Source organism: Hyalella azteca, unplaced genomic scaffold (assembly GCF_000764305.2).
Source record: "Hyalella azteca isolate HAZT.00-mixed unplaced genomic scaffold, Hazt_2.0.2 contig2483, whole genome shotgun sequence".
Taxonomy (NCBI): Eukaryota; Metazoa; Arthropoda; class Malacostraca; order Amphipoda; family Hyalellidae; genus Hyalella; species Hyalella azteca.
In genome coordinates this window covers 725189-748379 of record NW_025932756.1, presented here as the reverse complement: position 1 = coordinate 748379, position 23191 = coordinate 725189, and the positions used below count along the sequence as shown (strand labels likewise).

General features: G+C 40.6%; 2 protein-coding genes across 2 annotated transcripts; both read left to right on the top strand.

The window, feature by feature from the left end:
* Window positions 1-403: 403 nt before the first annotated feature.
* LOC108671258 (lachesin-like) lies at window positions 404-7957 on the top strand. Its single transcript, XM_018158756.2, has 9 exons — window positions 404-526; window positions 868-1075; window positions 1480-1641; window positions 2066-2194; window positions 2412-2503; window positions 4087-4279; window positions 4642-4698; window positions 5373-5555; window positions 6401-7957. Exons 1-9 carry the CDS (start codon window positions 404-406, stop codon window positions 6619-6621), a joined length of 1368 nt encoding a protein of 455 aa, XP_018014245.2. The 3' UTR covers window positions 6622-7957.
* A 1546-nt stretch (window positions 7958-9503) lies between these two features.
* On the top strand, window positions 9504-23103 carry LOC108671270 (transient-receptor-potential-like protein). The gene is made up of 19 exons (XM_018158767.2): window positions 9504-9739; window positions 10013-10144; window positions 10379-10482; window positions 11121-11361; window positions 11947-12089; window positions 12374-12575; window positions 13039-13209; window positions 13687-13794; window positions 14407-14533; window positions 14902-15054; window positions 15339-15508; window positions 15763-15982; window positions 16472-16595; window positions 17641-17836; window positions 18134-18304; window positions 18530-18755; window positions 19101-19314; window positions 19605-19873; window positions 20297-23103. Exons 2-19 carry the CDS (start codon window positions 10025-10027, stop codon window positions 21481-21483), a joined length of 4146 nt encoding a protein of 1381 aa, XP_018014256.1. The 5' UTR covers window positions 9504-9739; window positions 10013-10024; the 3' UTR covers window positions 21484-23103.
* The last annotated feature ends 88 nt before the right edge of the window (window positions 23104-23191 follow it).

Here is a 23191-nt window from a genome sequence, read left to right as displayed (position 1 = left end):
ACAGGTTTCTAGTGTTTAAGTGAAATAAAAACGGCCACACGGTATTTCTTTTCACGTGCCGACCTGTCGCTTAAATGCTGGTAATACCGTTTAACGGTGATTTTGCAAACAGTATATTTCAAGTTTTGCTCTCGAGCCGTCTCACTGGCAACGTTGCACTCTGACTCATTCAATTGCCACATCGGTGTTATATGAAGATTATGTTTTTAATATATATTTACAATGATGGAGAATTTATGAATTAAAAATTCTATTATAATTTTCTGACCAAAAATTCCTTGATTTAAATTGTATGCTAAAAAAGCTGGAGCTATTTGAGATTCAAATGAAAGGACAAAAATCGTAAATTGCATTTCTACAGGGTAAGAATTTCGGAGCATTCCGCTACTTGGCCTCATGACCGATGCGTGTTGCAGGCATTTGCGCTGGCGAAGTGCGCTTCAGCAGCAACATCCGCAACGTCACCGTCACGAAAGGCCGCGACGCATCGCTCTCCTGTACCGTCGAGGGGCTTGGTAACCACAAGGTTGGTAACCATACAAGGCTAGGTAATCACAAGGTCGGTAACCATACAAGGCTAGGTAATCATAAGGTTGGTAACCACACAAGGCTAGGTAATCACAAGGTTGGTAACCATACAAGGCTAAGTAACCACAAGGTTGGTGACCATACAAGGCTAGGTAACCACAAAGTTAGAGGCTCTACAACCACGTGGCAATTAAATCTTGTCTCAATGACAATTTATTTTGCGGTGAAGCTAGCAAAATATTTATGTGGTTAAGCTAGCAAAATATAAATAAATGATGTGCAAAATGAAAGCAAAGGAAAACTATCACAAGTGTACCAGAGACTTTGTTATGATGTAAGGTGGGCTGGATTCACCTGAAGCGCCAGATGATCGTGGCGGTGCACACTCGCCTCATCACGCGCATCTCGCGCTTCAGCGTCACGCACGAGGACAACAAGACGTGGACGCTGCACATCAAAGATGTGCGTGAGGAGGACCGAGGCTACTACATGTGTCAGGTCAACACCAAGCCCGCTCTGTCGCAAGTGGGCTTCCTGCGCGTCGTAGGTACGTCGTCAGTGCAGGAGTTGTGCTCGTCAGGACACAAAATATTTACGAGTTTGTAACTTTGTCTCCCCCCAACCACAATTCAGAAATCGGCCACTACGTGTACTTAAACATCTTTTGATAATACGGCCCTAGACCCCCATGTTTTTATTCTGTATTTAAAAAGATATAAGAAAAAGAACTGGGCCTAAATTAACCAAAATCGTTGTTTTTGTTTTTGCTGCTAATGGATTTACGATTGAAAATGCATTTGGTCGGTGAATAATAATACCTTCTCGATCATCAGATCAGAAGTTGACGTCTGACAGTTGTACTTTGTCGAAGCATTTTCATCAATATTCAGGGATGATTGTTTCTTCTCTTCTATAATTATTTGTTCTCGAAAACGTGTATATATTTCACAGTATCGCCGACGATAGTAGACGCGAACAGCAGCGACTCGCTGATCAAGGTGCGCGAGAAGGACAACATCACACTGCGCTGCACGGGCAGCGGCCACCCCGACCCCCGCATCATGTGGCGCCGCGAGGACGGCGGCACACTCTCGCCCCACGACCGCAACCCCGGTGACGTGTGGTCCTTATTGCAACCCCGGTGACTTGTGGTCCTTATTGCAACCCCGGTGACTTGTGGTCCTTATTGCAGCCCCGGTGACTTGCGGTCCTTATTGCACCCCCGATGACTTGTGGTCCTTATTGCAACCCCGGTGACTTGTGGTCCTTATTGCACCCCCGATGACTTGTAGTCCTTATTGCAACCCTGGTGACTTGTGGTCCTTATTGCACCCCCGATGACTTGTAGTCCTTATTGCACCCCCGGTGACTTGTAGTCCTTATTAATGCAACGACGTGACCTCGCTAGCCATAGTTTATGTTTGATGTTATATATCTCAGCGTTTTGGTGAATTTATCTGTCACCAACGCCAGTTTTATTTAAGTTATTATTTAATATAAAGTTATGTAATATTCTTATGTACCGTGGACGGCGCAGTGACGCAGGTGGACGGCGAGGTGCTGGAGCTGTCGAGTGTGAGCCGCACGCACATGGGCGCCTACCTCTGCATCGCCTCCAACGGCGTCCCGCCCTCTGTTAGCAAGCGCATCACACTAGAGGTCCAGTGTGAGTGGTGACATCCTTTACTTATATTCAGTGTTAGTGATGACATTCTTTACTAATGTTTATTGTGTGCACGCAATGCGCATCCAAAAAAAGCACTTAATGGAATGATGAATTAAGCCACCGACTGCTTTGTATAACAAAATTGTGAACGAAATCAGTAATGTAAGGAAGAAGACAAATGAAATAATTTGTTCATAATAAGTTTATTTACGTGCAGTTCCACCACAAATCCACGTGCCTAACCAGCTTGTGGGCGTGCCGACCGGCGACAACGTCACCATCGACTGCCATGTCGAGGCCTTCCCTCAGGTGCCGTCTCTCATAAAACCAATTCTTATTTTAATTTATCGTTTACGCACCTGCAGTTACAGTCATTCCGTCCAAAAATTAGTTTCCATGCCATTTATCAGGCAGGGGTTAATTTTTGTCATTTTAACTTCTAGCCGCTCTTTTTTAACGTTGAGTGAACCCGATGACAAATGAAAAATTCCACAATTCTTCTTAGATGCATTCAGAAGAAATGGAGCAGGTGCGATCAAACCTTTAATCGTACTCGTGCACTGCAGCATAATTTGACGAAAATTGATAAAGGAAACACCGATAAACTTTATGTATTTATTTTGTCGATTTGATCGAAACTCCTGGAGCGCGTTGTGGCCCATAAGCTGAACATAACCATCTTCAGAAGTCTGGGAGCTCGTGCCTCGCCTCCAGTCTGCATACCGTCATCTCACCTCGACGGAAACCGCTGTGCTGAAGGTGCTTTCAGACATTCTGCGAGCAGTAGACCGTGGCTTTACTCGACCTATCGGGCGCGTTTGACGTGTTCGAAAACGCCACTTAATTGCGACGACTTGACGTATCATTCGGCCCACGCGGAACAGTGCTGCTGTGGTTCTAGTCTTATCTCAGCAATAGATTACAATGCGTTCGACGCGGGAACTCTTCTTCTACGCTATCGTTGGTCACTTGCGGCGTACCACAGGGATCAGTTCTCGGCCCTATCCTCCTCCTACGAGATCCTTCCTCGTATTTTATACTGTCGACGTGTTGCGTATAATTGATTCACATAGTTTGAATCCGCATATGTTCGCTGACAACAACCAAATTTACGGCTACTGTGCATCAGCTGACGCTGCAGCGTTGCAGACCCGGATGTCTGTCTGCATGGACGCCGTCTCAGACTGAATGCGCTCCAACCGGTTTCAGCTCAATGCATCAAAAACTAATTTTATTTGGTAAGGTAATTTCACACTCAATAGACTTCCGACCACAGCGCTTTATAAACTGCAATCCGTAATGAACGCTGCTTCTCGACTCGTGTGCAATAAGCGCAAATTCGACCACGTGACGCCGACATTGCAGGATCTTCACTGGCTGCGTATGTATGCAGCGCACTCAGTTCAAGGTCGCTGTTCTGACGTTTCGATGCCTATATACGGTCTGACGCCTCCTTATCTCACGGAATGTCTGCAGCGCATTCTAGAAGATGACTGCTTTCGTCATCAACAGCGGACCTCGTCGTTCCATCTACACATCTATCTATATACCGTCGGCGACAAAGCGTTGCCGGTCATCGCCGCCAGAACCTGGAACGGCTTGCTGGCGGTCGTTGCAGGTGTTCCGTCGACGCCTATAGAAGAAACTATTTCGTAGAGCCTATGAATCAAGTCATTTTTATCCGTTCTCATCCTTTCTCGTGTCTATTTCTTTTTCGATTGCTTTTAAAGTCGTGTGTAACGTGCCCTCGAAGTTCGTTTGAACCGGACGCTACGATAACTGTTTCGTATAATAATAATAATAATAATTTTACTCGATAAGAATAAAGTATCTTAAGGTTGTTTTAGCTGAATCAAAAGGTTAATTGATGTTTTAAAACAAAATTTTCACAGGTTATCAGTTATTGGGTCCGGGACAAAGTCATGGTCATGAATGATGCCAAGTACAAGACTGAGACCATCACAAACAAATACAAACTGGACATGCGACTCACGGTACTAAACTTCACCAAAGACGACTCCCGCACCTACAAATGCGTCGCCAAGAACTCCCTCGGCGAAACTGAAGGAGATATTCGCCTCAACGGTATGTGCTATCTCCATCATCTTGATCGTGTTCTATGTTCTGATGGTAAGGTTTATTTCAGTGACAATTATTACCATCCCTCAATAGCGTATTACTATTTTACGCGAAGAAATACTTATCAATTATGTAGCTATTCTGAAATAACATTCATTGAGGTATAAACTCCATTTAAATTTTGTAGATAAACTGCATTAAATTCAGTACTTGCGTGATCACGTCACATGCAATACTGATACTGTCCTCCTCCCCTTCACATGCAATACTGATACTGTCCTTCACACACAATACTGATTCTGTCCTTCACATGCAACACTGATTCTGTCCTTCACATGCAACACTGATACTGTTCTTCTACCTTTCAGAAATTTTCTCTCCACCCAAAAGCCACGAGATCAGACTTGATGGTGAAAATAACGAAGGTGAGCTATCATATGTATTTATTAATTTGTTTGAACGATAATAGAATATCATTAGTGATTTGTGTCATCATTGTTTAAATTAGTTACGATTAGTTACGAGTCCTACCAGCGGGACGATGCATATTCTGGTAACATCTATCGTAATGATATAATGATAATTCGGTACCGCTGATGATTGAAATATTTTGCTATTTTCTTACGTATAGGTAAGAGCATAATACTTTGTATTATCAATGATTATACCACCTGCTTGACTATGTATTAGTGGTTTCCAAGAAAAATTATATTTAATTTGTCGACGTTTAAAGAATTATATTTTTCTCAATTGTCTTGTAGATCGAGAGGTAAACATGTCTAATGATTAGTAATGCTGCTCTCATTTCTCATGCAGGTTTTGTGAAATTATTTATAAAAGAATCCCATATACAAAAGGTCTTAGTACATTAAATGTATTTTAGTCACGTTATATGAATCCGATATTGACGACACTCACAGAAATAAGAGCGGCCTTGTCCAAATAGCGATGCACTTAATGCCCTCGTGTGAGTCATCCTGACTTAGTTAGGATCGGCAAACGGGCGTATCAGTGCTACGTGCCTCACCATTTAGACCCATCAGACGTGACGTGAGTTGCACCCATTAATTTTATGAGTGCGTGGTCTGGTTCCTTGCAGTGGGGGTGTCGGGCAAGGCAGGGGCGCTGGAGGACCACCAGCCCGGCCAGGGACGGTCCTCTGAGGGCCGAGTCTCCGTGTCCGAGGTGGAGGTCAACGACCCTCACGAGGTCCCTGATCTCATCCGTGAGGTCAACTTCTATGAGGACAACGTCCCAAAGAACTCCTACCCTCACCACGCTGGTGAGTGCAACTGCTTTCCATGTCACTGCTCTGATCATTATAATACGTCTGGATATATTCGCCTTGCAGAACTAATTATTCTTGAACTATTTTCCTCTTAATTTATTACTCCACACTTACCTATGAGTCGAACTTGAATGGCTTACCTTCCTTGAATAAATGGGGATTCTGTTAATTCCCTTCCTTTGCGGTGCAGCAGAATATGTATTTGATTTCTCCGTGAAATTGCATTGCGGTTTGTAACTCCGATAGATTCATGCTGATAGTATTTTTCAGTGAATTAATTGCTTGCAGAAATTTACATTATACTAGCTGGATGACCAGGCTTTGCCCGGGCTTGATGATACGCATAATATTTTAACCTGTTTTCCCAAAATCTGTAATTTCCCTAATCATGTTAATAATAATGAAACGTATGTTTTCTAATTAAATTATGACCCCTTCTAACACATGGAAGAATGGACTGTCATGTCATTACTGTTTCAAAATATGAGAACAACAATTTTGTGTGATAAATCAAATTTATATTAATCAATTGCAAGATCTTAGTTCGACTTTTGTTTCAATCCTTTCCTTTTCTCCGACTAAGAATAAATTTTTAGGTCCTGGCAATGTCCCGACACGATAAGTATCCTGGATACGCGCCCCAACAGCCCTCCCAACAGCCCCTATATACAATATCCCGACACGATAAGTATCAGGTACGCGCCCCAACAGCCTCTATGTATTTGTGTTGCCAGGCTTCAAACATGCAAAGCCAAACACGAACTTCGATTAGTATATATAAGATTAATAAAGATCTTTTCCAAGTATATTAGTAGCGATATATTTCGGTTGTCTGGCAGAATTCCCTTTCTCGTCTGGAGCGACGTCAGTGAGCGTCTTTTGGCCAGCTCCCCCTCTGGACCTGGTGGCCAGGATCCGCTCCTACGCCTGGCAGAGCCTTGGTGGCTCAGCAGTTATACTGCACCAATATTGCTTCATTGTTCCGTGTATGTTCGTATCTTTTCTGCTCGTGTCCCTCGTTAATAAAATTTTCCAGCCTATTGTCACTTGGAATCAATAGCTGCGATAAATATGATATTCTTAGTATAGAAGTTATCTATAGGAAATATTTATGTGTTCAATTTCGGATTGTTTCGCGTAGACTCTTACTCGTTCGGGACGGTTTCCGACACTTCTGAAGGAGTAAATTAAATGAAATTACCTATTATTTTATTATATAAAGCACTATACCGCACGTTGAGCGGACATGATGGCCCTGAAGATATGAACTGTTGAAAAAATCTGCGGTAGCTTCTTTTGCGTGAAAATAGCTCAATATTTTACGATATTTTTTCTCGACAAAAGTATTACATTGATTTTTTCGTCACGTGAACGTGAAGTTGCAACACAATGTACGCATATTTCACAACTGGGTTAATTGTGAAATTTTCCGACCAATCTTCGTCGGGACTGGAAGCCAATAAGTCGTCATTGCTTCCAGTTGCTTGATGAGCCAATTAAAGTGATGTGTGATAGATATGAATGTTTTGAAATTGTATAAAATTAATATGTTCTAGTCTACTAATATATTACCCATGCGACTAAGCCTTTTCGAAACCAAATATTGCACTGTTTCATTTTTACTGAATTTGTTTTTTAATTTTTATTCTTCTGAAGTTTTATACATGTTGTTCAAGTTAAATTATGACTAAGTTTAAGTGTTTGATTAGGGATACGTTACATATCTTTTAGTTGGATAAATATCGTTATTTTAAATTGTTTACTAATTAAAACAGAGTTAAAGGACTCAAGTAATGTACAATGGTAGTTGTTATTCCGTGCCCGAAGTTCTACCTGCATGGTATTAATTCATGCCAGTCATTCATTATTCGTGCAATACATCACGGAATCCCATCCGAATGAATAGACGTTGTAAATTGTACGTCTATTCCTTTCAATTCCGACACCAATAATAGGCCTTCAATTTTCCTTTCTGGCTGTAATTATAATCGTATAATTTCTGTTGTCGCTGCCCTAACAGCTACTAAGTCCTCTACTATTAGAAGCCTATCCACGTGTAGGAGTGTTCAGTACCACAACTTGGCTGCGAGAGGAATAATGTAATAGTTGTGTATAGTACGTAGTCTCCTGAGTCTCGAATAGATCGTAAGACATTTAAATGTATATAATACGTTGAAGTAAGGCGCGTCGAGCGTATTACATATCACTTTTGTATAAATGTATCCTGATCACTCTTCTCAAACTTTATATAACTGGAACACTTGAGCGAGCACGCATGAGAATCGTTCGTGTGAATACAAGTCAAAAAAATATAACTTCGGTTTCAATAAGAAATAAAATGATGCGATCAATTTACGTGCGTCATTTCATCCGATGCAGCTTTCGTCTTCAGTAAAAATATTTTGAGTTCTTAAGAAATTCCTTTTCAAATATCAAGAAATAGTTTTATCTGAATTTTCGGAACGATGATGCCTTTTCTTAACTACCTGCAAAAAATCAATCACTGTTGTGGTTCTGTACTAAAATTACAATTTTTGTATGCTTTATTTGAGTGGTGCTTTATTTCATATTAACCTCATCATGAGCAAAATATATTTAGCTTAATTCCGATCTTTACAATTTTCCTTTATTTCCCACGATAAGAAACTAGTGTATCATTTTCTATTCTTCTCTACGATACGAGATTAATGTATTATTTTGTAATTTCTATGTTTCGATATCATTGTATAATTTTTTATCTTTCCTATGGTCCGAGATTGAAGCATTAGCGTCAAAGCCACCCGCGTCGTCGGCTGAAGCCCTTACAGTTAAGAGTGCAGCCGTTAAGTGACACCTGTAAATTCTGGAACTCTTCAGGCAGTGTCAGTTTAAACAAACTATCATTGATAAATATTGTCGCAGCGAATTACGATTTCTGCTGTAGGTTTTCGTATGGTATAACTGTGAACAAAATTAACTCTTCGATGAGAAGAAATGCTGCCTATTTTCCGGAAAAGACAGAACGAGATTTACAGAAAACTGCCTTGTTATTTCTTCCGGCAGTTCCTTTAGAGTTATTTAGTCGCACAAATTGGCTTCACATATATATACCTTAAATCTTGATGACTTCTTTTGATTTAAATCAAGATCAACATTTTCGTCACTTGAAGGTATTTTCGGTGTATTCACCTGATTTGAATGAACTGGAATGTCTGCGTAGGGTAAGATCGCTGTGTCAAATTATCTGTTAAGTTGTGTGAATAGCGAGTAACTTAAGTGTTTACGGCGAGTCTTGAGCGTCCTGATCAACGTCTCTGTCATTCCTGGAGTGTTAGAGTGAAGGTCATCAACTCCCTTCAAAATGGCTGCCCTCACTGTTCTTAATCTAAACGATTACCTGTAAAAACTTGTTTAAATTCTAAGTTTGAACCCTTATGAGCCAATAAATTCTAAACCTGCTCATTGTGTTTTAAGGCTTTACCCCGAGTTTGTTGTTGATAGTTGTTGTTAAATCTGCCCAACTCCTGAATATTTGGCGGTAATTTTTGCTTAAAATCATCTCTCGCGAAAATTCTTTCTGATATTTCCAATATTGTGATATTGAATATCCAAGTTTTCTAATTTCGCTCATTTTATTTTTGGTTTCAACTTCAAAGTAACTGATATTCATCAGCGATATCGATATTTTTAACATTATAATACTGCTTTTTTTCTGCCCCATCGGCTATCTTTTATACCTACGAAAATTTGTCATCCAATCGATCCTTACGAAGAGAACAATTTAATGGGAGGAAGAAGCTGTGCATGAACAGAGAAGACAGCAAGCACACCGTTTATATTTACATTGGAAATGTTCACAAGCGACCTTGAAGCGTCAGACTGCGAGTTGATCGCGTTAAAAGAAGCCTTTCGAGTGCACTTTAAAGTTCGCGTCAGGCCGAAGCTCTGCAGAAGCGGCGTTGCCTGAGACTATCACGTCTCGAGGCTACGGTACGCCAGCTATTCTCTATTACTACGGTCAATACAAATAAAAAGAATAACTTCTCTGTATGTAAAGGATGTATAAATGAAGTGTCTTGTAGGAGTTGTAATTGCGAGTCTTAGTAGGGTTTTCTTATAACTTTACCAACAGCGCAAGAATCAACAGCTCCGTCACCGCTGCAGTTTCTTCAGCGAAACTGAAAATTACGTTGTAAAAGGTCAGCATTTTTTCTAACTAGTTTATTCATTACTGAAAGAAGGTAAATTAGCCATCAGTTCATTAATTGAATTTGTCACCTATTAAATATTGCTAAATTGCGTGATCAATTTTTAAAAAGCTCCTCAATCAAATGCACTTCGTCTTCTCAACAGTTCTATATTTTACGCTCAGTCTCCAAAAGAAGTGTTCACTTTGATCGGTTTACATGAATTTTTATTTTGTGTTGAAGATTTCATGAATTGTCATGAGTTTAAGTTCTCTGCTGTAGCAGGTTCACATAAGCATGGGGGCATTTGCTGATCGAGCTCGCAAGGCCGCAGCAACGGCGCGGGCCACGGCTGTTGTCGCCGGCGAAGATGCCGAAAAGCCCACGAAGAACGAAACCATGGGCATCGACATGGAGGTGAACACGAGCAACGATCCATGAATTCAATGCTTAATGGCTCCAAAAAATTCATTATTCATTGGAATGTTCCGTAACTTGATGTCTTTTTGCAAATGATTCTTTTACAAATATTCACATCATTGTATTGGACTTGTACGTTATAATTTACTGGTTTATGTTACTGACTACAAGAAATGTGTAAACGTCGAGCTGTGCTCCCTTCCTATAGCGAAATCTGAATTTCTCGTCCAGGGCAAATGCCGCATCCCGATGCCAGACTTGCCCAAGCCGCTCACCACTGAGGAGAAGAAATACCTGCTGGCGGTCGAGCGTGGAGACATCGCCACTATCAAAAAGTTTGTTATGTAGATAGCATCTATCGATAGCAAGAAATCTATCTGGCGATAATGATATATATTATAGATGTAAATAAATAACTAATTTTATAAAATTTGTATCTCAAAACTAATTGATGAAGTGAAAATTCTTGATTTTGTATTGTTAGTCTGATTAATGAAATTAAATCACCTGTGTATTGCGATTTCTAATTTCTGTTTGAAACGAAATGAATGTAACATTATATTTTATAAATATTCCTTTGACTATAGAGTATAAAATTTTAAATTGCCGGGGTCTTTCTTAGGGAATGATCGTTCCACATTCGAATTCGTATAAATAATGTCAGTTATGGTACCACAATATTATTGCATTGGTTATCTGTGTATTTAATCCTTCAAGTTTACCTTTCGTATCAAAGCGATTTGTTACCTAAACTAATGATACTTTATTTTTAATTTTTTTAACATTACAGTGCAAAATCACAGGCTTCTTATCTATGTTATAAAATTAAGCTGCATTTCCTATATTCAATGCGATCCTGAAGTTCGCAATTAATATTCATATTTTTTCATTCTTCATTCAGCAAAAGCTTTATTCGATTTATTTTACTATTCACCGTTATTAATGTTTACTCTCACCACCCTACGACACCCAGGATGCTGCAGAAGTGTGCGCGTCATCCCTCGTACATGAACCGCAACTGCGTGGACCCCATGGGGCGGGGGGCGCTGCACATGGCCATTGACAACGAGAACCTGGAGATGGTCGAGCTGCTCGTGGTCATGGGGGTGGACACGAAGGACTCCTTGCTGCACGCCATCGATGTCGAGTTTGTCGAGGCTGTTGAGGTGTTGCTTGAACATGAGGAAGTCATTCACAAGGAAGGAGAGCCCTACGTGAGTGAACATTCCTTATTTTTATTTATTATGTTGAAAAATGGAATGAAGTTTTAAGTGATTATGGTCGATAAGAAAAATGATTTAGGTACGAGTATTGTCGAAGTAACCACCGATGAGAACGCTCGTTAAATGGCCTGGTAGTTTTTAAAGTTTTAAATGATTATGATCGATAAGAAAAATAATTTAGGTACGAGGATTGTCGAAGAAACCCCCGATGAGAACGTTCTTTAAATGGCCTGGTAGTTCTGAGAATCAGATCTTATCTAGGATTCCTAATTAGAAAATGTCAAGGTTTCCGTTGACTCAGCGAAAAATCAAGCGGGGTATATTTCTTTCCGCAAGATTATCTCACCAATTTACTCATTTTTTCAACATAAGCAGGGAAACAATTTTCAAATTAACGGTTAATTTTCGAGAAAACAATATTTCAAAACAAATCGAATTGCTTCGCATTAAGATCCTTTCAATTGGTTTCTGAAGAATTTCTCGATTTTTATGGACTTTTCCTGATTTACGCAAGTTATATATCGCTCACCTCATTAGTCTTCGAAAACCATAACCACTTAATTTGTCCGAGGACAGTCTTGGGAGAAAATTGACCGTCACACCGCATCCTTTACTCCGGAGATCACGCCTCTCATCCTGGCCGCTCACAGGGACAATTACGAGATCCTAAAGATCCTTCTTGATCGCGGCGCTGCTCTGCCCATGCCTCATGACATCAGGTCTTGCAACAAAGCTTTCATATTTCCCACAAATTTATAGTATCTAAATCTTCACATATCGCTAAGTGACCATCGAATGAATGATCCAGTCACTTCATAAAACGTTTCAATTCTATCAGCAATATCACTTTATTAATTTCAAACACAAGAAAAAATTTATTACAAAATACAAGAATCAATGTCTTTCGCGTCAAACATAACTCGCCCGTGCAATATATAGATAATACGTTGTAAGATCCGTCTCCAGAGTCGCGTTCTCAGGAACAATTAATGACGTTCCAAAGGTGCGGCTGCGATGAGTGCATCAAGTCTTCAACGGACGACTCGTTGCGTCACTCGATGTCGCGCATCAACTCTTATCGCGCCCTCGCCTCGCCCTCACTCATCGCGCTATCCTCCACCGACCCCATCCTTACCGCCTTCGAGCTCTCGGGCGAACTCAAGTCTCTTGCTTATGAGGAAAATGAGTTCAGCTCCGAGTATGTGGTGAGTGAAGAGTTCAGCTCCGAGTATGTGGTGAGTAAAGAGTTCAGCTCTGAGTATGTGGTGAGTAAAGAGTTCAGCTTTGAGTATGTGGTGAGTAAAGAGTTCAGCTCTGAGTATGTGGTGAGTAAAGAGTTCAGCTTTGAGTATGTGGTGAGTAAAGAGTTCAGCAGGGAGTACCACATTCCAGCGAAGGAAGTGTTCAGCTCCGAGCTTTTGGTGAATTAGGCGTTACAGTTCATTTATGCAAGTTTATGTCAGTGCTGCTCATGTTATACTTGGTGCCGTAACTATGGCTCTCAGTGTGAGGTATGTAATTTGGTTTTCATCCAAGCTCAAAAGTTACTTAAAAATGGAGTAACTCCAATGGAGTTACTTAAAAATAACAATGGAGTTACTTAAAAATAACAATGACAACATTCCTGTTTTACATAAAAGGACATGCATGCTTCTTTGTCTCCTCTAGGAATTGCGAAAGCAATGCCGGTCATTTGCGGAAGAGCTTCTGTCGCACACGCGCTCCTCGACGGAGCTCGCGGTCATGCTCAACTATGACCCTGAGGCGCTGCCCTACGAAGACGGCGACAGCATGAAGCTCAAGAGACTTGAACTTGCCATCGACTACAAGCAGAAAGCTGTGAGTTGTGACTCTAGAGGCCCAAGCTGCTTGTATGTTCTTTCTGAAACGTGGCAATTCTTTGCCTCTCTATTACTAGTATTTCTAGACTCGTAAAAACTTGTTATTTGTATCATCGTTGTCGGCAAGCAGTAACTTATGAGTAGAATTTAATCCTGTGGAAATTTTAATCTCGGCAACAGCTTTTCAATGGCGTTCTCGTGACAGAGAGAGAGAGAGTGGAGTGAGGTCAATTCCAATATGTGTGGTTTCCTTCAATGTGAATAGTAGCTCATCTCAAAAATTTGTTTTCCAAGTATTTCTCAGCCAAGTTTCTTATGAAAAGATGTAACGCATAAAAGCATGTACACCTTTCAATAAACGATACATAATCAGACACATCACGGGCCCGAAGGTAGTTTTTCATATTAAAATACGTTATTGATAAAAATTTGTGGCAGATTTTAGATGTATTTAAAGTATCTGTATTTTTTCCAGTTCGTTGCTCATCCCAACGTCCAGCAGCTCCTTGCTGCTCTCTGGTACGCCGGATTGCCGGGCTTCAGGCGCCTCACTCTCATGCAGAAGCTTTTTCAGTTGTTCAAGGTTCATACTCGACAGTTATTTTTTATTCAAAACATCTATGGAAATCACCCAATTAAAAATAAGTAATCTTCTATAAGTCCTTATATTAGTTTCACATGAGAAAATACATGAAACGTGTCCCGTTGCTTGCTATCATCTCTGGTGGATGTGTTTTGAAATATTTCTATACAAATTGCAGGAGTCATGATCTTTTTGAGGATGTTAATGTTTTTAGATGCGAGTGAATATCAACAGTAATATTTTAAGACCGAAAGCAGTCTAATTATGAGCATTACAAGTTTACAAGAAAGTTATGAGCATTACAGTACAATAGTTATTGTAATAGTTATTAGCAAGATCCAGTCTCAGAAATTAATTATTTCAGAAATGCGATGCATCTCAGGCTTATGGAATTTACGCTTAGTAATAAGTTGTCATCTCATAACCGTGTGTAGAATTTAAAAGGTTAATAGTTTGGGTATCCTAATGAGTTCTTTGGAAACAGCATCCTATCATAAATTATACATTAAGTATATCCTATAATTTTCCAGCGCAATGATGAAAAATGTTTTAATCTTATAATTTCTTCCATATCTATTGTTAGTTATATATTTAAGCGTAATTGCATGGCAGGTGGTGGTCCTGTTCCCCGTGTACTGTGTGCAGTACATACTTTTCCCGGACACAGCTTCCAGCAAACTCATCCGCACTCCATTCATGAAATTCCTCCTGCACTCTGCGTCGTACCTTCTCTTTCTACGTGAGATAAGCTTACTCTTCCCTTGATTTACATTTTGGACATTATGAAGTATAATAATATTTAGGTTTCAGTTTAGTTGGCTTGTCACAGATTCTTAACCGCCCGACAACTTCGACCAGAATTTTCACAACGAATAGCGGGGTTTCGTATCCCCATCCCTCTACTCTAATTCTCGTAATATTAATTAACCACGTAGCTCCCCGAGCTCGTTCATGTCAGCTTTCATTAGGTTTCGTTCAATTGTATGGCTTTCGATTCATGTTTCTTGTATATGTTTGTTAATTTGTTACAGATGGTCATCTTAATTCAAATTAACCATGTTTTAAACGAAGAAATTAAACTTGGTTCATAATTCTGTAATATTTCAGTGCTGTTGATCCTGTTCTCGGTGCGCTTCGAAGAGTTGTTCGTATTTTACTTGGGCACCGAAAGTATGAGGCAGAGTTTGGCGGAGTCGCTGAAGAAGCAGCGCGGCAACTTGCCAACGCCCATCGAATGCTTCATCCTCTTCTACGTCTTCGGTGAGAACTCTAGTTTGATTTAGACTTTTTTCATGTCGGTGCTTTTGTATGCAAAAAATATGTGAGCATTATGCGTGTACATAAGTTGAATTATCACTTTAATGTGCCCCTTGAAATTCTAGTATCATAAAATCGTTAAAAAGAAAATTTATGAAAGAATTATTCATCAGTTCACTGGACAATGAACGACTCAAGGCAAAGAAGGATTGAAATATATAAGAGCTTGTTGTTAATGTTTTTTTATGATTGGTAATTTTTTATTGAGGTTCATTTTTCATCGGCAGGCTTTTTATGGGAAGAATTGAAAGAGATCCACAAAGACGGTTTAGGAAAGTATTTTCGCAACATGTGGAACATCCTTGACATAATGCGCGACTCGCTCTACCTCTCGACGTTTCTGCTAAGAGTCTTCGCTTACATTCAACAGTCCATCGAAATCAGCCAAGATCCTCAGGTGACTTGCATCTATTTATTAAATATTGAAAACTATGCGACATTTAGCAGTATCTATCCTCTTGCTGTCTTTTTTTTCTCTAGATTTTTTAGATTCTGAGCACCGCAAATCTTATTCGATGCGTTTAAGCAACTCTCATATTTCACTGACGATGATCCTTGTCGTCAATTTATGTTTGTAAGCATTTGAATAAACAAAGTTGCCTTAGTGTTCCGACAGTTTCTCAATTCAAACATGATAAAACTTGCACGCAGACGGCGTTCATCCCGCGACAAGAATGGCACGGCTTCGACGCGCAGCTGGTGTCGGAAGGCCTCTTCTCAGCAGCCAACATCCTGTCTGCCCTGAAGCTCGTGCACATCTTCAGCATTAACCCGTACCTCGGGCCCCTGCAGATCTCCCTCGGCAGGATGGTCATCGACATCGTCAAGTTCTTCTTCATTTACACCCTCGTCCTCTTCGCTTTTGCTTGTGGTGAGTTCTGCTATGTTCTGATAAGCCTTACAGAAAAAAAATATCACGAAGAAGAATAATATAAATTATAATATAATATAAACAACTTTGTTTCTATTGTCAGACGTAAACTCTAGTGACAGACGTAAACTCTAATTCAGTTACTTAATTTCTGAATAAATTGTTCAGATATGAAAATTATTACTTCATTTTAAATGTTATCTTTTAGAACTCTTAAGACGTGTATTTAAAAACGAAACAGTGCGAAATTGAATCTTATCGTCCTATATTACAAATTACCATTTATTATCTTGCGGTGCAATTGAAATAAAGAATGTAACAATGAATTTTTGGAAAATGTGGGTACATATAAACTATTACAATATTGGTTGAATTAAATTTTATTTTCATTTAATATACATTTTCGTATTCTCCATAAAGTATTTTGAGTAACAGAAAGTATTTCAAGTGTTACCCAGAGTAGTGTTGATGCCCGGCTCACGTGAGCAGGACTGACGCAGTTGCTGTGGTACTATAACGACCTGGAGAAGCAGAAGTGCTATTCCTTGCCTGGGGGCTTACCCGACTGGTCAAAGAACGGTGACGCTTGCATGAAGTGGCGACGATTTCACAAGTGAGATAAAATAATTTATGATTTAAATAACCTCATTGCTACAGAAAGTTCCAGCGATACTTGAAAAAATACTCGTTTGGGACCTCATTTGCCAGCCTTTGTAAGCATGATTTCGTGATTACAAATTATGTAATTTTTGTGTAGCAATGATCAAAATCATAATTCAATTTGCCTGTTGATTTAAATACATACTTGAAAGTCCTGTTCTTACTATTTATTTATTTTATTTTAATACCATGCCCTGTTCCTATATCGGTTGAATTCAAATTAATTTCTTATTGTTATTAGTCGATGCTGAACATGAGGGGTCTCTTTCTCACCTTAATTCGTCAATTCATTCGGATTTAACTGTATAAGATAGTTTGTGAAGTGTTGCTTAGGCTTGTAAGAAGAGTTTTACTCCCACTTCAAATATATCCAGTGACCGCCAGTCTGTACTCATGGAAGTAAAGCTCAGTGACCTGTGTTGTCGCCAGTCTGTTCGAGGCGACACGCAACGACCTGTGTTGTCGCCAGTCTGTTCGAGGCGACACTCAATGACCTGTGTTGTCGCCTGTCTGTTCGAGGCGACACTCAATGACCTATTTTGTCGCCAGTCTGTTCGAGGCGATACTCAATGACCTGTTTTGTCGCCAGTCTTTTCGAGGCGATACTCAATGACCTATTTTGTCATCAGTCTGTTCGAGGCAGTACTCAATGACCTGTGTTGTCGCCAGTCTGTTCGAGGCGACACTCAATGACCTGCTTTGTCGCCAGTCTGTTCGAGGCAGTACTCAATGACCTGTGTTGTCGCCAGTCTGTTCGAGGCGATACTCAAGGACCTGTGTTGTCGCCAGTCTGTTCGAGGCGACACTCAATGACCTGTATTGTCGCCAGTCTGTTCGAGGCAGTACTCGATCAATAACCTGTGTTGTTGCCAGTCTGTTCGAAGCGATACTCAAGGACCTGTGTTATCGTCAGTCTGTTCGAGGCAACACTCAATGACCTGTTTTGTTGCCAGTCTGTTCGAGGCAGTTACTCGATCAATGACCTGTGTTGTCGCCAGTCTGTTCGAGGCGTCCCAGTCGCTGTTTTGGGCGGGCTTCGGCATGGTGGGCTTGGACGACTTCGAGCTGACGGGCGTGGGCGGCTACACGCGCTTCTGGTCCATGACGATGTTCGGCGCTTACTCCATCATCAACATCATCGTGCTGCTCAATCTCCTCATCGCCATGATGTCCAACTCATATTCTTTCATTGTTGTTAGTAAATAAAAATTAACTCCTTGATTAACACCCCATATTTGTCAATAAATTACACCCTAAATTTGTTGCTGAACACATTCCTCACAAAATCTAAGGTAAATAACATTTTTATCCACAAGTTATAAACAGATTGGCTGCAAATTCTGAGTTAATGAGTTAAGATTTGACTGTATGTTACGTTTATACTACTTATCTCTTGACTTGAAAATTTTACGGAATCATTTTACACTGCACTGATTGCCTATAGGAACACTGACATCAACTGCAATAAAAATAAATTTTAAATCACCACAGGATCACGCTGACACTGAGTGGAAATTCGCTCGAACAAAGCTATGGATGTCGTACTTTGAAGATGGCCGCACAGTTCCCCCTCCTTTCAACATCATTCCTTCTGTTAAGAGTATCAAGAGGTTCTTCAAGGGACACGAGCAAAAAGAACTCCTGAGGAAAATGTCCTCTAAGGTATTAATTGCTGCGTTTTCAAACTACGACACTATTTTTTACTCCATGAAAATGGTCTTTCCCACCCTAATTTTTGAATATTTCCGACATAATTATCTTCTCCTTTTTCAAATTTTTTAATGTCTTTCCGTTTTATTAATTTTTTGTGGCAATTCAGGAGCCATTTCCATTTAATTTCATCGGCACAACCATTTTTCTCTGTTACTGCCTTCGCAACTCGAACAGACAATGGGACGAGCGCGCAAGGCCCGCGACTACCGCTACCTGGCCGTTATGCGCGCCCTCATCTGGCGCTACGTGTGCTCCATGCAGCAGAGGAACATGGAGAAGGCCGTCACCGAGGACGACATCAACGAGGTTAAGGGCGACATATCAGCTCTTAGGTTTGAGCTCATCGACCTCTTCGAAGCCAACGGCATGGACATCTCGATGTGCGAGAAGAAGAGCAAAGGTAATTCGCAGAGACAAGTGTCGTCGGAAAGACAATCATACACATTATAGTGAGGCGGTGGGAGGAAACTGGTGGAGATCATTTGACTTATACAGATGATTGTGAGGTGGTGCGAGGATACTTGTGTATATCATTGTACTTATCGTACAGATGATAGTGACGCTTTTTTTCATTCAATGTTTTTATTCATGTTATATTTATCCAATCATTGCACTTTTGAATTAACAACGCAAATACGTAGTTTATCAGTTGTTTGTTACTATTCTCTGGCTCTTTCGCGCTGATTATTTCAGTCTCTCTTGCGTAGGTTTTTTTGCACTTGATATAGCTTATGGAATTTCCTAGCCGCGTTGGGCCGTAAAATGAGGATATGGGAGCGCCGCCTCATGCGGGACTTCCACGTGTCCCCGGCCATGGGGGCGGAGGACAACTCCAGCGCCGCTGAGCCTGCGCTCCCGCCGGCAGATCCCACAGCCGCTGACAGGTTCCGCCGCATCGCCAGACTGGCGATGGTGTCAAAGATTGCGGACACATCTTGCGGCTCTGGCCCGCAGATTGGGTGAGGGAAAATTTTACTGCCCATAGAATTTTTGTGCTTATCAAATTTGTGCATATCAATATTCTACTAAGAATCAAAACTAACTTCTTTAAGAGATCGTTCAAAATAATTAAACAAAATATGAAAGCATAAGTGGATTTTGTGGCCCTTCATCTAGCATAAAACCTTAGTTATGCACAAAGTTCAGCATAATTCAACTGAATATGAGGGTAAGGTTCTACTCATCGTTTTAGGAAAATATCGTGACTATTTGTTTGACGAATGATAATTTATTTGGTGATTTTTTGCAGTGGTAACCAGATAGGTCGAAGCCACATTACGGATGACACGGGGAAGAATAATCTAAAGGAGGCAATGGAGAAAGCCCGACGTAAGATGGAGGAAGGCACTCCAGACAACTCGCCAAATTCTTCTCGCGGCTGTTCACCTTTTCCCGAGTTGTACACCGGGCCACATCTCATGGAGGCCATTCAGAGTCTCGACCTGAGCCCAGCCAACTCTCCCGCTGAAACTCCGTTACCCAAAACCGCTTGGACATTCCAAAAGGACAAAAAAGACGGTACTAAATTTATTTTAGATTTTTTGCACTTTGGAGAATTTAGATCGGTTTTGTACTATTTGAATGCCGAATGTTTTTTGAGAACAAGTTAAAAAGATTTTAAACAAGTGGGCAGGGTGGCCCAGTGGTTAATGCAGAGTACCTGGATTGGCGCAGAGAGGCGCGGGTTCGATCCCAGCTCTGTGCGCCAGTTTCTGGTCAGAATCGGCAAGGAGGCCGGGCGGTTAAGCACAGCAGAATTGAATCAGTGAGTTGCGAGTTCGAGACCGCGAAATGCTGTGAATGTTCTGCGATGTTAAGAATCGGTGACAGACCTACGGCCTAATTAACGCTGAAACCGCTATTATTATTATTATCATTATATTATTAACATATTCAAGGATCCAGCATTAGATCTGATTCTGATGATTGTACTTTTTTCAGGTCAAGCAACAGACCCCAGCATGCTCACTATCCCAGGACGCCGGCCAGAGAGCTCTCTGAAATCTGGCACTCAACCTACCGATAAAAAAATCATTGTCCCTCAGAAAACATGTGCAGATTATACAACTCCCGTTGGTACCAAGCAAGTGAATGAGAAAAGGCAACAAAATACCGTCTCTGGGAACGAGGTTCGACCTCAGCCTATTTTCCCTCCGTGTGGCCAGATGCCGCTGCTACCGAGTACCGTAGGCAAGGAATCATCTAAGAGTTCTAATTCAACGATAATTCAGGAAACACAAATTCATCGTCCCCGGAACTCAGACCAGATGCAACAGTTCACAAAAACTTCAGACTTGGAAACCGTGGACGTCGTTCGTAAGCCCCTGAACTCATCGAGGCAGAATTCTCGAGACAATCTTGTAGCTGACGCTGCTACGAATAAACCGATTAGCAATACGGTATTGAAACTAGAGTCTAAGAAGCTTACCGGAATTCAAACAGGTCAGAGCGCTCCCTTAGGTATTGATAGGCCGAAGTCCAGTGAATTTCCATTGATTGATTCTCTCGCTCATAAAACTTCTCCAACGAGCATCTCTACGAAAAAGTTTGGGGATCGCAATGAAACTGTGCCTGCCATACCACCAGACATTGCAGTCATTCCTTCAACGCCAGCTCCCCCGGAGACTCCACCTGTTCACGTTCGAGCTTGTGTTCGGCCAAAAAAGTCTGAAGTGCCAAAAAGTGAATCTGGATCAACCCCAGATGGTAAAGGAACGCAACTGGATGAACCGCTTAAATTTTCAACATCCTCAACAATGCAGGAAGAAGTTAATCCGTCATCTCTGCAAACTACCAACGCATCTGCGCCCCTTCATAATATTACTCAGACTCCTCCTCTGATCACATCGTCCTCGTCACCTCCATTAAATCCTACTGCAGCAATTCCATCATCCGCAAGTACTTCAGTCTGTTTTACTACTGATACAACTCCGTTAATTGAAAACGCTGTCACTGATGGGATACGATTGGCCACACTTCCAAGCCAGACTGAGGCAGACGACGTCAAGATCAAGAAGAAGCCGGCACCTCCAACTCCGGCTACCTCAACAGTTCAAGCAGATAAGAACCAAAAATCTGACGACTCCAAGCCGTGTTCGGCCAAACTCAACAAATCTCCTTGGATTTAAATACTTTCTAGCGAGACAGGTAAGAGTATATGTTTACCTGTCTCTGCGAGGGACTTAGAAGTGAAATCTGTTATTGGCGGTAATATGATATTTATGTAATAATTCTTAGTTGAATTGTATGCTGTGTATTTGTGAAAGCTCTTACTTTGAAGCCAGCTAATATTTAAACACTTATGACCAATTCTTTACCTGCCTGACATTGTAATGTTTGAGAATCATAACAATCATCATATATCGTACTAACCCTTGGGTGAACTCTTATGTAGTCGTAGTATAATTGTTTCTCATTTTAAATACAGTTTCAAAAATGAAATGTTCCTCAATGAGTATTTACTGAATTCTTGCAACGCACTCTGATCACCGCTGAGCGTCTTCATGGCAGGCCCCAGTGATAGGCAGTTGCAGAATTGCAACTGCCTTTGCAATTACAGTAGCTGCTAGGAGGTAAATAACCGAGGTGTATTATATGGCGCGCTGGCTTGTTTAGAAGGGTGCTTGACGTGTTCAAACGAAAGTCTTTTTCCCAGTTTACTAGCTGGTTCATATATATTCACCTGGTACTCGGTAGGAGTTGTTTGGACGTCGTAAACTATCAAATTAGTGCACAGTTCTTGACAGCAGTTGCTACCGTGGATTTAATACATGAATTTACGGATTGATAATATTTAATAATCGTTTCGATTGGTGACTTTTCAAAACATAAACTACACTTTTTATAAGTTACGTGAACCGCTTCGCTTCAATTGCAGAGCTTACGTAGAATAGAAAGTTCATGAGTTGTTGATTACCAGCTCGCTTGAGTGCCGAGTAGTGTGCTGTCTTCTACTTATTATAACATTTTATCTTTTGCTGCATGGATTTCTACTCGCCGTATTTATAGTAGAATTTAGGGATAGCCTAAGATTTTTTTCTTTGCGTTGCGTTAACTAACATGAATGCTATTTGAAAGTTTTTATAGACGGCATTAGATTCTTCATTAGTTATTTATCACAACATATTGTTAACTAATATAAAATGAAACTCTGTGTAAATTTTTGTAGATTAAAAATTTTACCAATAAGTCGCGAAGGTTCATACTGTTGTATATGGAATAAGTACCAAAGGTTGAACCCGGAATGAGTTTGCGTTCTGTAGTGATCCAATGCTGATGCAAAATAGCACAGGATGAGCAAACCAGTTGTACTTGTGAAGCGACTCTCTAAATAATTTACTTTAGTAGCAAATTTTTCTGAAGCTACTTCATTAATTTGACACAACACCAATTTTGTCCGTTCGTATCACGCAAGCTGAAATAAGGTAGAGTTAAGGCGGGTTCATTCTCATATCAGAAAACTCTGCCATTGTCCTTCGCTCGGTGCAAGTCGCAATTCAGAAGCTCAATGCACTAAAAAATATCTAGAGATCTTGATCAGCTTCACCGTTATTCCGTACTAAAATATTATGATATGCGTTATGCAATGACTGAAGAAATACTTGCATCACATGTAATTTTTCGGCGTTATCAATCACATGAAAAAATAGCTTCAGATTTAGTGATCTCCATTTATCCCAATATAAGTTATGCGTTGACTAGTTATTGCTTTTTCTTATTTAAAACTGTTTATTAAAGCCTATAATCACTGAATCTTTCCAAACCTACTTCAATAAGGTATGACGGGCCTCGATAAGAATACAACGAAGAGAATAATTACCAAATGTGTCATATCTG

What these genes read in the sequence shown, in the direction of transcription:
- LOC108671258 (XM_018158756.2), top strand. Translation starts at nt 404, where the DNA reads ATGCGTGTTGCAGGCATTTGCGCTGGCGAAGTGCGCTTCAGCAGCAAC. An exon ending in CATCACACTAGAGGTCCAGT is followed by an intron (nt 2,195 to 2,411) that starts GTGAGTGGTGAC and finishes ATTTACGTGCAG; the next exon opens with TTCCACCACAAATCCACGTG. An exon ending in CTCCTACCCTCACCACGCTG is followed by an intron (nt 5,556 to 6,400) that starts GTGAGTGCAACT and finishes GTTGTCTGGCAG; the next exon opens with AATTCCCTTTCTCGTCTGGA.
- LOC108671270 (XM_018158767.2), top strand. Translation starts at nt 10,025, where the DNA reads ATGGGGGCATTTGCTGATCGAGCTCGCAAGGCCGCAGCAACGGCGCGG. An exon ending in ACAAGGAAGGAGAGCCCTAC is followed by an intron (nt 11,362 to 11,946) that starts GTGAGTGAACAT and finishes GTCCGAGGACAG; the next exon opens with TCTTGGGAGAAAATTGACCG. An exon ending in GTCGTACCTTCTCTTTCTAC is followed by an intron (nt 14,534 to 14,901) that starts GTGAGATAAGCT and finishes GTAATATTTCAG; the next exon opens with TGCTGTTGATCCTGTTCTCG.